Here is a 17,938-nt window from a genome sequence, read left to right as displayed (position 1 = left end):
AGCATGAAACATGAAACACCATGAATCACCATGAAACAGCATGAATCACCATGAATCACCATGAAACATGGAACACCATGAATCACCATGAATCACCATGAAACATGGAACACCATGACTCACCATGAAACAGCATGAAACAGCATGAAACATGGAACACCATGAATCACCATGAAACAGCATGAAACATGAAACACCATGAATCACCATGAATCACCATGAAACAGCATGAATCACCATGAAACAGCATGAAACAGCATGAAACATGGAACACCATGAATCACCATGAATCACCATGAAACAGGAAAAATCATGAATCACCATGAATCACCATGAAACATGGAACACCATGGATCACCATGAAACAGCATGAAACAGCATGAAACATGGAACACCATGAATCACCATGAAACATGGAACACCATGAAACAGCATGAATCACCATGAATCACAATGAAACATGGAACACCATGAATCACCATGAATCACGATGAAACATGAAACACCATGAATCACCATGAAACATGGAACACCATGAATCACCATGAATCACCATGAAACAGGGAAAACCACGAATCACCATGAAACAGCATGAAACAGCATGAAACATGGAACACCATGAATCACCATGAAACAGCATGAATCACCATGAAACAGCATGAAACAGCATGAAACATGGAACACCATGACTCACCATGAAACAGGGAAAACCACGAATCACCATGAAACAGCATGAAACAGCATGAAACATGGAACACCATGAATCACCATGAATCACCATGAAACAGCATGAAACATGGAACACCATGAATCACCATGAAACATGAAACAGCATGAATCACCATGAAATAGCATGAAACAGCATGAAACATGGAACACCATGAATCACCATGAAACAGCATGAAACAGGGAAAACGATGAAACAGCATGAATCAGCATGAAACAGGGAAAACCATGAATCACCATGAAACAGCATGAATCACCATGAAACATGTAACACCATGAATCACGATGAAACATGGAACACCATGAATCACCATGAATCACAATGAAACATGTAACACCATGAATCACGATGAAACATGGAACACCATGAATCACCATGAATCACGATGAAACATGGAACACCATGAATCACCATGAAACAGCATGAAACATGGAACACCATGACTCACCATGAAACAGCATGAAACAGCATGAAAGAGCATGAAACATGGAACACCATGAATCACCATGAAACAGCATGAAACATGGAACACCATGAATCACCATAAAACAGCATGAAACATGGAACACCATGAATGACCATGAAACAGCAAGAAACGTGGAACACCATGAATCACAATGAAACAGCATGAAACATGGAACACCATGAATCACAATGAAACAGCATGAAACATGGAACACCATGAAACAGGGAAAACCATGAATCACCATGAATCACCATGAAACAGCATGAAACATGGAACACCATGAAACAGCATGAATCACCATGAAACAGCATGAAACAGCATGAAACATGGAACCCCATGAATCACCATGAAACAGGGAAAACCATGAATCACCATGAATCACAATGAAACATGGAACAGCATGAATCACCATGAAACATGGAACACCATGAATCACCATGAATCACCATGAATCACAATGAAACATGGAACAGCATGAATCACCATTAAACATGGAACACCATGAATCACAATGAAACATGGAACACCACGAATCACCATGAAACATGGAACACCATGAATCACAATGAAACATGGAACACCACGAATCACCATGAAACATGGAACACAATGAATCACAGTGAAAGAGCATGAAACATGGAACACCATGAATCAGCATGAAACAGCATGAAACTGTTAGATATTTGAGTTATGCATGCACGCTCACAATACACAGGTTGCACAAACACTCTTAGTTTCTTTATCTCTACATACTCTGAGGTAATCACACACATAGATTAATCACATATAAAGTATCACACATTGTAACTGATACACGATGGGAATAAGTTAGGGCCCTAACGGCCCATCCCAGGAGGAGGGCGTAAGCACCCCCTGGGAGGAGGGTGTTTTCATGCCCACTATAAAGATCACTGCCGTAGAACATTCGGGACTCTTCTACAGAGTCCCGCTTCCGCGTCTGTAGGAGAGTCCAGCGCTGTGTTTCCTTACCAGCTTTGTACTTACTGAAATCCTTCAGTAAACTTGATTCGTTTTATAATCCTGACTCATTATTGAATAAACACCTCCAACATGAGATATAATAAAAGAACCGGGGAAAAAGGAGAAACCTAACAAAACAGGGAAAACCATTAATCACCATGAAACAGCATGAAACATGGAACATCATGAATCACCATGAAACAGCATGAAACAGGGAAAACCATGAATCACCATGAAGCAGCATGAAACACCATGAATCACCATGAAACAGAATGAAACAGCGTGGAACATGGAACACCATGAATCACCATGAATCAGCATGAAACATGGAACACCATGAATCACCATGAAACAGCATGAAACAGCATGAAACAGGGAAAACCATGAATCACCATGAAGCAGCATGAAACACCATGAATCACCATGAAACAGAATGAAACAGCATGAAACATGGAACATGAATCACCATGAAACAGCATGAAACATGGAACAACATGAATCAGCATGAAACACCATGAATCGCCATGAATCACAATGAAACATGGAACAGCATGAATCACCATGAAACATGGAACACCATGAATCACCATGAATCACCATGAATCACAATGAAACATGGAACAGCATAAACATGGAACACCACGAATCACCATGAAACATGGAACACCATGAATCACAATGAAACATGGAACACCACGAATCACCATGAAACATGGAACACAATGAATCACAATGAAACATGGAACACCACGAATCACCATGAAACATGGAACACAATGAATCACAATGAAACATGGAACACCATGAATCACAATGAAACATGGAACACAATGAATCACAATGAAACATGGAACACCATGAATCACAATGAAACATGGAACACCACGAATCACCATGAAACATGGAACACCATGAATCAGCATGAAACAGCATGAAACTGTTAGATATTTGAGTTATGCATGCACGCTCACAATACACAGGTTGCACAAACACTCTTAGTTTCTTTATCTCTACATACTCTGAGGTAATCACACACATAGATTAATCACATATAAAGTATCACACATTGTAACTGATACACGATGGGAATAAGTTAGGGCCCTAACGGCCCATCCCAGGAGGAGGGCGTAAGCACCCCCTGGGAGGAGGGTGTTTTCATGCCCACTATAAAGATCACTGCCGTAGAACATTCGGGACTCTTCTACAGAGTCCCGCTTCCGCGTCTGTAGGAGAGTCCAGCGCTGTGTTTCCTTACCAGCTTTGTACTTACTGAAAACCTTCAGTAAACTTGATTCGTTTTATAATCCTGACTCATTATTGAATAAACACCTCCAACATGAGATATAATAAAAGAACCGGGGAAAAAGGAGAAACCTAACAGCTGGTGCCGTGACCCGGATCTCAACGGAGGTGGCAGCTCCTGTGCTGGGCCGGGCAACATCTGTAATGCGCATCTAAAAGGTAAGCAGAAAACCTTTTGACTAAAGATTTCTGCCAGATGCTTGCCCGGTTCAGCATGTGGGTCTGTATAAAGAGTGAAACTGTTTAAGAATGGTACCAGAGCTATAGGCATGTGAGACATGTATTGTTGTTGCAAAAGCTGGAAAGGAACGGGGAATTAGATAACGCTGACCGGAGTGTTTGAGACAGCATCGATCCGTTACCTGTGATCTGTGTGCTATGAGCAACGATCCGTTACCTGTGATCTGTGTGCTATGAGCAACGATCCGTTACCTGTGATCTGTGTGCTATGAGCAACGATCCGTTACCTGTGATCTGTGTGCTATGAGCAACGATCCGTTACCTGTGATCTGCGTGCTATGAGCAACGATCCGTTACCTGTGATCTGCGTGCTATGAGCAACGATCCGTTACCTGTGATCTGTGTGCTATGAGCAACGATCCGTTACCTGTGATCTGCGTGCCTGGTGCATTGATCCATTAAGGGGCGGACGATTTGCGTGCTGTAAGCATTGATCCATTAAGGGGCGGACGATTTGTGTGCTGTAAGCATTGATCCATTAAGGGGCGGACGATTTGTGTGCTGTAAGCATTGATCCATTAAGGGGCGGACGACTTGTAGGCATTGATCCGCTAAGGTGTGTGATCTGTGTGCTGGAGCGTCAAACACTTCGCAGGGTTTTAGGAATAAGTGGTCAGAACTGCCGTGTACTGAATACTGATAAGGAAAGCGCTATATAAATAAAAGGTGAAACGGTGATAAGGTGACCCCACTCCGCACAAAAAGAGAGCGTTTGAAGACGCGGTCTGTTCGCGGCCCGTGCAGGCAGCGTTGGCCAGTGGCGACGTTGTGCTGGTTGACGGCACGGTCCGGTTCAGCCGAAAACTGCACTGGATTGGGTGGCAGACCCCGTGCGAGACATAAACGGTCTGGTAAATGCCGGGAAAGGAAAGGGTCTCCTGGGAATCCCTCCAGACCAAGTTTCGGCCAGCTCACGTAATAAATTTAATCGGCTTTTAATCACACTGAACCATATGAGCGTCAGAAAAGGGTTTGGAGTCCCAGGTTCAGTGACTTAATTTGGACTGCTACACCGGAGAGCACAAAAAAGAGGACATAAAAGGGTTTTCTGTCTCCCTGGGCTTAGGTGAGCAAATAATTTGGCCTCACGAGCAAAAAGACCATATCCAGATGGGTCGACAGCAACAGGTTAAAATACCTGGCTCTGGGGTGATTTTGGCAACCTTTGGTCTGAAAGCGTCACTAGGGGTTTTGAGTCCCGGGACCAAAAGGTGAGTGAGCTTAGATAAAGGAAAAAGTGGGGTCCGAAAGGAAAGACGTCTATAAAACTAGTGTAGACAGGGCAAACAACCGGTTAAAATATAAAATCCAGAAAAATCGTAATGAGTAAATAACAGACTAAATAAGAAAACCTGATGCTGTTATTGAAATAATTTGTGCATCTAAAGAGGTTAATACTCATAGAATGGCGGCCGCCGATTAGCTACATTGGGGAAGTTAAAATGTTTTAGATAACTGGTTCAAAACCTCATGAGCTGCAACCTGTGTAAGAAAGAGCAAGCACACACACATACACTACACCTAAATTTACACCTTCGGCTTGCGGTGGAGTGGGACAGAGAAGGGCCCTCTCGGTCCCACTGAAACCTGACAGCTGGAATTGACCTTAAGCCAAAATGCTCAGAAGAATCAAGATGTGAATGCAGAACACCTACACACGAACCCCAAAATTAGTTCATCAACGATCATTGCTGCACATGAAATAAGGAGCGATTGAGGGGAGATCAAGGCCTGGTAGAGGGGCCAGAGTGAGATAGAGGCAGGATGAAGCCCTCCGATAACGTGGAGCTATGCCAGTAGACCACTGATAAGGTGACAGAGAAGCTTTATGATCCACAAAAAGCATTCACGATACATGATGCACCCTGCTAGAGACAAGGCAGGGGAGAGAACACAGACACACACACCCCAGAACCAGACAATCACAGAGCAGTGCTGCACGTCACAGAATGCAGGACAGAAGTCAAGTTATCTGGGAGCACATATTACTGATCATAGGAACGAGAAGTTCTGTAAATGTGTCTATTATCATGAAAAAGAAATTTAAAGATTTTGTCTGAGTGTCCTGCAGGTTCTAGTGGAGGCCTGATGAGTGTGTGACAGGAGAACCACGTCTGGGGGGCCACCAGAAACACAGAGGTTGTGAGACAGTGGCGGAAACGGTTGAGCCATCCCAGAGTCCCACCATGGATTTCCTGAATGGCGAAAAGAAACACTTAAGTTGGGAGAGTACAAATGCACTCTGTGACAGGACGTCACAGTGTTGTTGGGGTAGAGGACCATTACCGGTACAAATTCATATGCTCTATTTTTGTAGATATCGAGTGTCCCCATGCAGGATGATCTGGAGAAGGGACAGAACGGACAACAACCAGGGCGGGACAGGCTCCTCCCTCAGCTTCATCCATCAACACTGACCCCACTTTCAGTGAGAACGCAAACACGTTCAATAAAGTTAACACTGAGAATGACAAGACATTCTCCGTCTGTACAGACATCGCATGCAGCTATTTGACACATACGAGGATAATGTTGCCTCTCACACAGTGCCGTGCTCACAACACTAGCAGCTGTTGAGCGGTTAATGCAAGGCTCAAGAGGACAGGCTGGGGAAATTTAAAACTCAGGAGCACCTGAAGCTAGACTTTATATAATTAATAATCGGGTAGTTCATTTAGTTCATAGAAAGTTTTGAACAGAAGCTCGAGGAAGCTCATTTGGACAAATGGAGACATTGTGAGGGGAGTGCACAGATGAGGAACGGGGGAGCTCCGGTGTTCTCACAAACATTCCGGGACAGAGACGAACAGAGAACTAACAAGGCCACCATATCTGGAGGTAAGATAAAATTGCAGCTACTCCCACACATAGTTGAGCAGACAGGGAAAGCTCAGACATCGAAGTTAAGGAAATAGAAACTCAGGATGTAGGATTGTTTCACAGAAAGATAGAAACGTATCAATTATATAACGTTCTAGGTTCGACAATCAGATGAGAGACATTGAGGAGGAGGTCAAGACGATTTTTTTTTTTTTTTTTTTTCATCCACGATATAAAATAGCAGACTTCGCAGAGACAGTTAAGCCACATAACTGGGATAGAAACTATTAAAGAATGAGATAGAAAGATAAAGACGTTTTGGAGGCTTAATGGGAAATGACGGTTAACTGAGACTTTTATCAGTCACCTGAGAGTCCGACATAGATCAGAGTAGGAAGACAGGAGTCACTGTAATTAGACTAACAACAGAAAGCAGTAGTGGAGTATTAATAACGTTAGAGTATTAGGGGAGTTATTGGTGAGACGATTGAACTGTACATGCTGTTATTATTTCCCTCTGTGCTCAGTGTCCTCTGATAACTGACTCTGTGCCATCGTTCATACGGCCTTCTGTCTGCACCTGCTAGCGCAGTTTAGATTGGGAGCTGCTTTTTTCCTTCCGTCCTTGACTTCTTATCTTAGTTTAGAGAGACACACACACATTCATGAACCCCTCCCTCCCTGGCCTCACATGCATTATAAGGAGACATGAAATCTCCCATGAAATGCTGACCCCCACCCTATAATGATGGGAGATGAATGTATGGAATGAATAAAGTTGGGTGTTTGAGAGTTGCACAAGCACGATGGACATTTCCATTTTGTCTTTATACAGTCGCACAAGCACACGGTGGGCCGTTAACAGGACGGGCAACATTGACTTATATTGCAGGTATGATTAACGAGAGACTTCTTGACTTATGTGAAATGTATGAAATGCATTTTCCCTTTTTAAACAAAACGAACTAGTACAAATGAGGACACTGTTAAGAGAGGGTTCTGATGACAGCCAACGGTGACCAGTTACTGCATTTGGATACAACCATAAAGTAATGCAAAGCATTAGTGCAAAATAAAGTAGAATGAGATCATTGAAAGCCTAGAGGCACTGAACATAGATCTTAGATATGAACACAACGCTGTGCATGTAGACGATGTTGGTGCATGATAGAACTTCCATAAAAAGCAGGACTAGGATTATACGATACTTGATTATTTCTGCAAATTGGATCACCGATTTACACAGTTTTGGGAAAGACGGGCACTTATTAAGTGTCCACGTTATGTGTGGCAATTTTAACCTGAAAATGAGGAAGAAAAAGAGGAACTTTAGGACATTATAGGAAGATAGGAAGGTCGATTCTAGATTAGCATCTAATGTTGGCTGTTATCTCTGTGTGTCTCTGTTCCATTGACAACAAACCATAATGGGATTAATTCATGATCTCTGTTTTTGTTCTTCTGACAGACCAGATTTCAGTTAAAGGGAGGATGTTTCATGCGTGGGGTTTTTGTGTTTGACCAGGTCACGATAGGGAAGTCAGGGTCCAGCTATAGGGGGGTCAGACTGGTTTACAGGACCAAGAACTACCATGCAGGTAGATAGTCATTTTGTAATTCGGGGATAGATGTAGGAACTGGGTGCGGTATAGTGAACAATAGTCCACACACAGTAGCACATTTCACAACAGCTAGGAGGTCACACTTCTAGAGAGGGGACATGAAATAATATGGACAGGGAGGACAGACGGATGGAATACTATGTCACATGTTTCCAGGAACCCAAACCAGACAGAACATTTTTCACTGATGTACTAAATCATGCTACATCCGCAGGGGGTGTAGGTGTCCCCTGTACACTAGCAGAACACACACCATGGACACAACAAGGGTGGACGGTCCTGGAAAAGCGGGTTCTTCCATCACCGTCCTCTACACAGATGGCTGAGCTGATGGGAGTGAACCGCGCCTGTGAGATGTCTCGAGGTGAGGCAGGTAACAGGAACACAGGTTCAAGATTCTAACAGTTTTATGTCCACCACAGGAGAACCCCTGAGACAGAGATGATTGGGTAAAGGCGCAGTGAAAGACAGCATGGTGGGATCTGGAGTTTGCAGTAGGTTAAGATAGACTCAGACATTTGCCATGTGTCAAGACCCTCATTACAGGAGACATGGATCAGAGGACGCTGCCTGATCTGGTTAGTCATCACTGGTGGCGCCCTCAGACGATGGAGATGTTTAATTATTGGTGTATGCTTGATGTGTGTGTGTGACATAAGGTGTGAAATATTATATGGAACAGAGTTTGATAATAGGAAAGAGAGGTATTGCTAGATTTATTCGGGCAGATAGTGGAATGCTTTCATAGAGGCTTTAGGTACAATAGGTTATGGGGAATGGGTTTGGAGATAGAGCACAGACCTAGAGATGTGATTAGAATCCCGAGAGGAGTCTCGGACGACTTCATTAAAACTAAGAAAAACTTAATGAGCTGACCACATTATAGGAGGTTCAAATAGAATTTTATTTGGATAACCCCGCTTACTGAGGTCGTATTGGCATTATCAGGTGGTGCAGCCCACACTGTACAGTCTCAAAGTGGGACTGAGAGACTGCCAGATCTGCAATTAGTGTCAAGGCCAAGCCGCTCACTGGTTGAGATCTCAGGGAGTTCAGACAGTACCTGAGTAAATTAGAGATGGAGAATTTGTGTAGGAGGGTGATTAAATTTTGGATTGGAATGTGGTGTTTTGTGGCCATGATTGGGGGGAGTGAGTCCCAGACGGAGATAGTGAGGGATCTTCACAAGGTTCCAGGGAATGCCGCTCGGGGGAGTTGGCAGCGGACGTTCCATGTTTGGTGTTAGCTGTAGCGCGCTCATTCCTAATGGCGGTCTGAGAGCGACCCTTTAAGGCCTTAGAGCACTGTTAGTTAACTTTTTAGAACATTTGGGTTATCCAGCCCTTTCATTGTTATGGATAATTGGTAGGCTGAGCAGAGGGCCCTTATAGTGACCCTCACACCCGGCTGAGACGGCTGGGCTTCATCATGCCTGGAGATCCGGAAGAAGAGGACCAACTGTGATCGGGGTCTGGGTCTACATTTCACGCTTTGGTGTTAATGCTACTACATGGTAACGCTGTTTGCTTGTAGATTAACGGGGGGATTTTGATGACTGTGTGCTCATTGCTGATGTGAGGGGCTGTGGGGGTATTAGGGTTGGTAATCTGTATTAGTTACCACAGCTCCTTGCTATGCAAGCTTTGCGGGGTCCCCTTTGGGGCCCGTAGGGGGGGTTAGCTCCCACATTTGTGAACAAATTACTGTTAGTGGTTTCCATTTTGTCTGCACACGCTCTCTGCTGGCCAGGTTCGGGGTCCAAGCTAACGCCCTTGGGGGGGAGGGCGCCACGGATCTGGTCAGGGAGTGAACATATAGGTCACTTATAGGTTAGTGAGGTGACCCATTCGGGCCACCTCAGCAGGGGGACTGTTAGATATTTGAGTTATGCATGCACGCTCACAATACACAGGTTGCACAAACACTCTTAGTTTCTTTATCTCTACATACTCTGAGGTAATCACACACATAGATTAATCACATATAAAGTATCACACATTGTAACTGATACACGATGGGAATAAGTTAGGGCCCTAACGGCCCATCCCAGGAGGAGGGCGTAAGCACCCCCTGGGAGGAGGGTGTTTTCATGCCCACTATAAAGATCACTGCCGTAGAACATTCGGGACTCTTCTACAGAGTCCCGCTTCCGCGTCTGTAGGAGAGTCCAGCGCTGTGTTTCCTTACCAGCTTTGTACTTACTGAAATCCTTCAGTAAACTTGATTCGTTTTATAATCCTGACTCATTATTGAATAAACACCTCCAACATGAGATATAATAAAAGAACCGGGGAAAAAGGAGAAACCTAACAAAACAGGGAAAACCATGACTCACCATGAAACAGCATGAAACATGGAACATCATGAATCACCATGAAACAGCATGAAACAGGGAAAACCATGAATCACCATGAAGCAGCATGAAACAGCATGAATCACCATGAAACAGAATGAAACAGCGTGGAACATGGAACACCATGAATCACCATGAATCAGCATGAAACATGGAACACCATGAATCACCATGAAACATCATGAAACAGGGAAAACCATGAATCACCATGAAGCAGCATGAAACAGCATGAATCACCATGAAACAGAATGAAACAGCATGAAACATGGAACATGAATCACCATGAAACAGCATGAAACATGGAACAACATGAATCAGCATGAAACACCATGAATCGCCATGAAACAGCATGAAACATGGAACACCATGAATCACCATGAAACAGCATGAAACATTGAACACCATGAATCACCATGAAACAGCATGAATCACCATGAAACAGAATGAAACAGCATGAAACATGGAACACCATGAATCGCCATGAAACAGCATGAAACATGGAACACCATGAATCACCATGAAACAGCATGAAACATTGAACACCATGAATCACCATGAAACATGGAACACCATGAATCACCATGAAACAGCATGAATCACCATGAAACAGAATGAAACAGCATGAAACATGGAACACCATGAATCACCATGAGACAGCATGAATCACCATGAAACAGAATGAAACAGCATGAAACATGGAACACCATGAATCACCATGAAACAGCATGAATCACCATGAAACAGAATGAAACAGCATGAAACATGCACCATTATACTGCATCATGATACTGTAAATGAGTGAGTATATTATGCTGAGTCATGATACTGTAAATGAGAGTACATTATGCTGCATCATGATACTGTAAATGACTGAGTATATTATGCTGCGTCATGATACTGTAAATGAGTGAGTATATTATTCTGCATCATGATACTGTAAATGAGTGAGTATATTATGCTGAGTCATGATACTGTAAATGAGAGTACATTATGCTGCATCATGATACTGTAAATGAGTGAGTATATTATGCTGAGTCATGATACTGTAAATGAGAGTACATTATGCTGCATCATGATACTGTAAATGAGTGAGTATATTATTCTGCATCATGATACTGTAAATAAGTGAGTATATTATGCTGAGTCATGATACTGTAAATTCGAGTACATTATGCTGCATCATGATACTGTAAATGAGTGAGTATATTATGCTGAGTCATGATGGTGTAAATAAGTGAGTATATTATGCTGAGTCATGATACTGTAAATGAGAGTACATTATGCTGCATCATGATACTGTAAATGCTTGAGTATATTATGCTGCGTCATGATACTGTAAATGAGAGTACATTATGCTGCATCATGATACTGTAAATGCGTGAGTATATTATGCTGAGTCATGATGCTGTAAATAAGTGAGTATATTATGCTGCATCATGATACTGTAAATGAGTGAGTATATTATGCTGCATCATGATACTGTAAATGAGTGAGTATATTATGCTGAGTCATGATACTGTAAATGAGAGTACATTATGCTGCATCATGATACTGTAAATGCGTGAGTATATTATGCTGCATCATGATACTTAAATGAGTGAGTACATTATGCTGCATCATGATACTGTAAATGCGTGAGTATATTATGCTGCATCATGATACTGTAAATGCGTGAGTACATTATGCTGCATCATGATACTTAAATGAGTGAGTATATTATGCTGCATCATGATACTGTAAATGCGTGAGTATATTATGCTGCATCATGATACATAAATGAGTGAGTACATTATGCTGCATCATGATACTGTAAATGCGTGAGTATATTATGCTGCATCATGATACTGTAAATGCGTGAGTACATTATGCTGCATCATGATACTTAAATGAGCGAGTATATTATGCTGCATCATGATACTGTAAATGCCTGAGTACATTATGCTGCATCATGATACTTAAATGAGTGAGTATATTATGCTGCATCATGATACTGTAAATGCGTGAGTATATTATGCTGCATCATGATACATAAATGAGTGAGTACATTATGCTGCATCATGATACTGTAAATGCGTGAGTATATTATGCTGCATCATGATACTGTAAATGCGTGAGTACATTATGCTGCATCATGATACTGTAAATGCGTGAGTACATTATGCTGCATCATGATACTGTAAATGCGTGAGTATATTATGCTGCATCATGATACTTAAATGAGTGAGTATATTATGCTGCATCATGATACTGTAAATGCGTGAGTATATTATGCTGCATCATGATACATAAATGAGTGAGTACATTATGCTGCATCATGATACTGTAAATGCGTGAGTATATTATGCTGCATCATGATACTGTAAATGCGTGAGTACATTATGCTGCATCATGATACTGTAAATGCGTGAGTACATTATGCTGCATCATGATACTGTAAATGCGTGAGTATATTATGCTGCATCATGATACTTAAATGAGTGAGTATATTATGCTGCATCATGATACTGTAAATGCGTGAGTATATTATGCTGCATCATGATACTGTAAATGCGTGAGTACATTATGCTGCATCATGATACTGTAAATGCGTGAGTATATTATGCTGCATCATGATACTGTAAATGCGTGAGTATATTATGCTGCATCATGATACTGTAAATGAGTGAGTATATTATGCTGCGTCATGATACTGTAAATGAGTGAGTATATTATGCTGCGTCATGATACTGTAAATATTGGAGTAGAAAGAGATAATTTCCTCTTGGTAGACATCGTGGGTGAGACCACAGAAACTGTCGTACACTCAATTCGCTCGCTCGCTTTCCGGTATGTCGTAAAAACATGTCGTAAACAGACAAAAACAACAACAGGGAGTGCGACCGACTGTCGCATATCCCACAGCTTGTAATTAATCGGCCAAGTGCAGCAAAACAACAATAAAAGTTCGTAAACTAATCTGGCCTGTGTAAAGTAATCTGGCCTGTGTGAAGTAATCTGACCCGTGTAAAGTAATCTGACCCGTGTAAAGTAATCTGGCCTGTGTAAAGTAATCTGACCCGTGTAAAGTAATCTGACCCGTGTAAAGTAATCTGACCCGTGTAAAGTAATCTGGCCTGTGTAAAGTAATCTGACCCGTGTAAAGTAATCTGGCCTGTGTAAAGTAATCTGACCTGTGTAAAGTATTCTGGCCTGTGTAAAGTAATCTGACCCGTGTAAAGTAATCTGGCCTGTGTAAAGTAATCTGACCCGTGTAAAGTAATCTGACCCGTGTAAAGTAATCTGACCCGTGTAAAGTAATCTGGCCTGTGTAAAGTAATCTGACCCGTGTAAAGTAATCTGGCCTGTGTAAAGTAATCTGACCCGTGTAAAGTATTCTGGCCTGTGTAAAGTAATCTGACCCGTGTAAAGTAATCTGGCCTGTGTAAAGTAATCTGACCCGTGTAAAGTAATCTGACCCGTGTAAAGTAATCTGACCCGTGTAAAGTAATCTGGCCTGTGTAAAGTAATCTGACCTGCGGCAAGTCTTACGTCATTACGTGGCAAACAAACACAAACATGACGAGAGCCCTATTAATGTCTCCAAAACCAAAAAACATTTATAAAGACAAATGAACCCGTCGATGCCCCCCCCCCGGGTCCGGACTCACAGCACACTGGTGGCCAGCGGGACGTCCGCCGCGGCGGGGGCCTTCTCCAGCCCGATGTTGGAACAGTTGACGACGCAGGACTTCTGGGGCCTCGTCAGCGCGCAGCTGCAGTTAACGGGACACGGGCCGCAGGGCCGGACACCGTCCCGCCGCGGACCAGAACCCCAGGTCCGGCCACCGTCCCCCTGCGGACCAGAACCCCAGGTCTCCAGGAAGCACAGCGCCACCAGCAGACCGGGGAGGACGCGCAGCCTCGGGACGCAGAGGACATGCTTTCGCTTGGATAAAGTCTGTCCATTTCCACAAGGCATAGCTCACTCACATCTCATCGCCCCTGATGGTTCAAGTCCTCAGTCTGGGGGGGCGGGGGGGTCGATAAACGGCTCAAACGGACGCGTCTTCCCTCCCGGACGGAGACACAAGCCGAGGGGACGGAATGTCTCGATTCTTCCTCTGGAAATCTAACGGAGCTCCTTTCGGGGGAAAAAAAGTCGAGCAGAGCTTCCTCCTCCTCCGCCCCTCATCTCTCCTCCTCTTCCTCCTCTCTCCTCCTCCTCCTCCTCCTCCGCTCCTCCTCCGCCCCTCATCTCTCCTCCTCCTCCTCCTGACGCAGTCCCTGGACCCACCGCTAGGCCGTCTCTTCTCAACATCCACTATGATCTGAACTTGAGAACACAGATATTTTCATTGATTATGGATTTAGAGTTCGTATCAATCATCTCATTCTATATTTATGTCTTTATTTCAGGCCATTTATCTTTAATCTAAGAACATTTGTGGCCCTGCGATGCAAACATCACAACTTTGTTGCTATTCCTCCACCAGTTTGTGCTTCACCCAGTGACCATCAGACCACCTGACCTGCAATCTGCAGAGGCGTGTCCTTGGCCTGGATTCATGTGGTCTCTGGAGACCTGATCCAGGAGCAGGTCCGGTCTCAGCGGGGGTTCTGGTCTCATCAGCGTGCCGATCACATTGAAGTTACTCTGATGACCTCCTCTGACCAGGTGGGGTGCGTCCACCTTGCTGCCGGCGTGCTGCTGTCCCGCTTCCTCCCAGCAGGGTTCCCTGAGGCCGTTCAGGGGGCGTGTCAGAGGCGTGGCCTGGGACTCTCCCCGCAGGCATCTGAAGACGGTCTTTTCCCCATTTCATGTTTGAGGAGGAGAGGATGTCCAAATGTCCCGGAACAAAGAGTGAGTGGGACCGTCCCGGGGGGACGTTGGTTACTTCTGGAGGTCCTCATGCTAATTCAAGATTCAAGATTCAAGATTCAAGATACTTTATTGTCATTATGCGAGCATAATAAAATCGTGAGAAGGCCCACGGCTTAAGGCACACATCATAACAACCTAAATTCTCTCTCTTAAGAAACAATATATATATACACAGAGAGAATATATATACACACAGAGAGAGTGAGAATCACAGGCAGTAGTGCAGAATAGCAGCAGCAGCAACAGGACCGGCATAAAGCGTCCCAGATCACTACAAGGGAACGACTGCTTTCACAGCTCGGGGGAAGAAGCTGTTCCTGAGCCTGACGTCTCAATGATCCGGTGAGTCTCTGTCATCAGCACAGAACCAAAGAACCGTGTACCAGTACCACACCCTGATGCAGTACTACACCCTGATGCAGTACCACACCGTGATGTAGTACCACACCCTGATGCAGTACTACACCGTAATGCAGTACCACACACTGATGCAGTACCACACCGTGATGCAGTACTACACCGTGATGCAGTACCAAGTTGTGATGCAGTACTACACCGTGATGCAGTACCACACCGTGATGCAGTACTACACCGTGATGCAGTACCAAGTTGTGATGCAGTACTACACCGTGATGCAGTACCACACCGTGATGCAGTACTACACCGTGATGCAGTACCACACCCTGATGCAGTACTACACCGTGATGCAGTACTACACCGTGATGCAGTACTACACCGTGATGCAGTACTACACCGTGATGCAGTACCACACCCTGATGCAGTACTACGCCGTGATGCAGTACCACACCCTGATGCAGTACTACACCGTGATGCAGTACCATACCGTGAAGCAGTACCACACCGTGATGCAGTACCCAGGATGCTCTCCAGGGGGCTCTCTAGAAGGCCACCAGCAGCTTCTCCTCCAGGTGGTTCCTCCTGAGCACCCTCAGGAAGTGGAGTCGCTGCTGGGCCTTCTTCACCACCGCCGTGGTGTTAGCAGACCAGGACAGGTCGTCCTGATGTGGACCCCAGGAACCTGAATGAGGGGACCCCCTCCACGCAGCCCCCCATGATGGTCAGTGGACCCTCTCCACGCAGCCCCCCATGATGGTCAGTGGACCCTCTCCACGCAGCCCCCCATGATGGTCAGTGGACCCTCTCCACGCAGCCCCCCATGATGGTCAGTGGACCCTCTCCACGCAGCCCCCCATGATGGTCAGTGGACCCTCTCCACGCAGCCCCCCATGATGGTCAGTGGAGCCGGGTCTGGGCTGGGCTACGGAAGTCCAGGATGAGTTCCTTAGTTTTTGTGGCGTTCAATGAAAGGTTATTCACCGAGCACCAGTTTACCAACCTCATCTCTGTACGCCGACTGGTGGCGTGGTGCTCGAGGGGAGAGAGGGGTGAGGAGAGAGGGGAGAGGAGAAAGGGGAGAGAGGGGTGAGGAGAGAGGGGTGAGAGGGGTGAAGAGAGAGGGGAGAGAGGGGTGAGGAGAGAGGGGTGAGAGGGGTGAGGAGAGAGGGGAGAGAGGGGTGAGGAGAGAGGGGTGAGAGGGGTGAGGAGAGAGGGGAGAGGAGAGAGAGGGGTGAGGAGAGAGGGGAGAGGAGAGAGGGGAGAGAGGGGTGAGAGGGGTGAGGAGAGAGGGGAGAGAGGGGTGAGGAGAGAGGGGAGAGGAGAGAAGGGAGAGAGGGGTGAGGAGAGAGGGGAGAGGAGAGAGAGGGGTGAGGAGAGAGGGGAGAGAGGGGTGAGGAGAGAGGGGAGAGGAGAGAGGGGAGAGAGGGGTGAGGAGAGAGAGGGGTGAGGAGAGAGGGGTGAGAGGGGAGAGGAGAGAGGGGAGAGAGGGGTGAGGAGAGAGGGGAGAGAGGGGTGAGGAGAGAGGGGTGAGGAGAGAGGGGTGAGGAGAGAGGGAGGAAGGTCTGCATGATTTAGTGAAAGAAACCAGGAGAAAAATGTCTTTTAAAAAGGAGCAGAACAGCTGTTCAACCAGCCGTTCTCAGCTGTAGGATCAGTGGCGCCCCCTACAGGAGGTTCCAACGTAGTTTCTCCATTTAAATGTCTTCCCTGATTGAGAACTACACTGAGGTACATTTACACAGTATTCTGTGTCACAGCACAGAATACTGTGTAAATGTACCTCAGTGACACGTGTGTGTAAACTGAACCGGGTCATGGGACCCCATCCCAGGTTGCTGTGGGTACACCCTGGACGTGTCGCCAGTGCATCGCACAGTCACACAGAGACAAACAGCCATTCACGCACACACGGACAATTCGGAATAATCAATTCACCTAAATGTCTTTTTATTGGGGGGAGGGGGGAGGAAACCGGGGAACCCGGGAAAACCCACACAGATAGGATTCGGACCCGATAGCTTCATGCTGTGAGGTGACAGCACTAACCACTACGCCACCATCCTACAGCTACGGCATCCTACACCTGCTGCATCCTAGTGCTGCTGCATCCTACAGCTGCTGCATCCTACAGCTGCTGCATCCTACAGCTGCTGCATCCTACAGCTGCTGCATCCTACAGCTACTGCATCCTACAGCTGCTGCATCCTAC

At 45.2% G+C, this 17,938-nt stretch overlaps 1 protein-coding gene across 1 annotated transcript in view; it reads right to left on the bottom strand.

The window, feature by feature from the left end:
- Positions 1-14,469, bottom strand: part of pkd1a (polycystic kidney disease 1a) — a 66,079-nt gene extending 51,610 nt beyond the window's left edge. Inside the window, 1 exon segment of the mRNA XM_068750915.1 lies at positions 14,159-14,469. Within this exon segment, the coding sequence (XP_068607016.1) occupies positions 14,159-14,469 (311 nt within the window).
- Between the last annotated feature and the right edge of the window lie 3,469 nt (positions 14,470-17,938).

This window comes from Brachionichthys hirsutus, chromosome 17 (assembly GCF_040956055.1).
Source record: "Brachionichthys hirsutus isolate HB-005 chromosome 17, CSIRO-AGI_Bhir_v1, whole genome shotgun sequence".
Lineage (NCBI taxonomy): Eukaryota > Metazoa > Chordata > Actinopteri > Lophiiformes > Brachionichthyidae > Brachionichthys > Brachionichthys hirsutus.
This window is presented reverse-complemented; position numbering and strand designations above follow the sequence as displayed.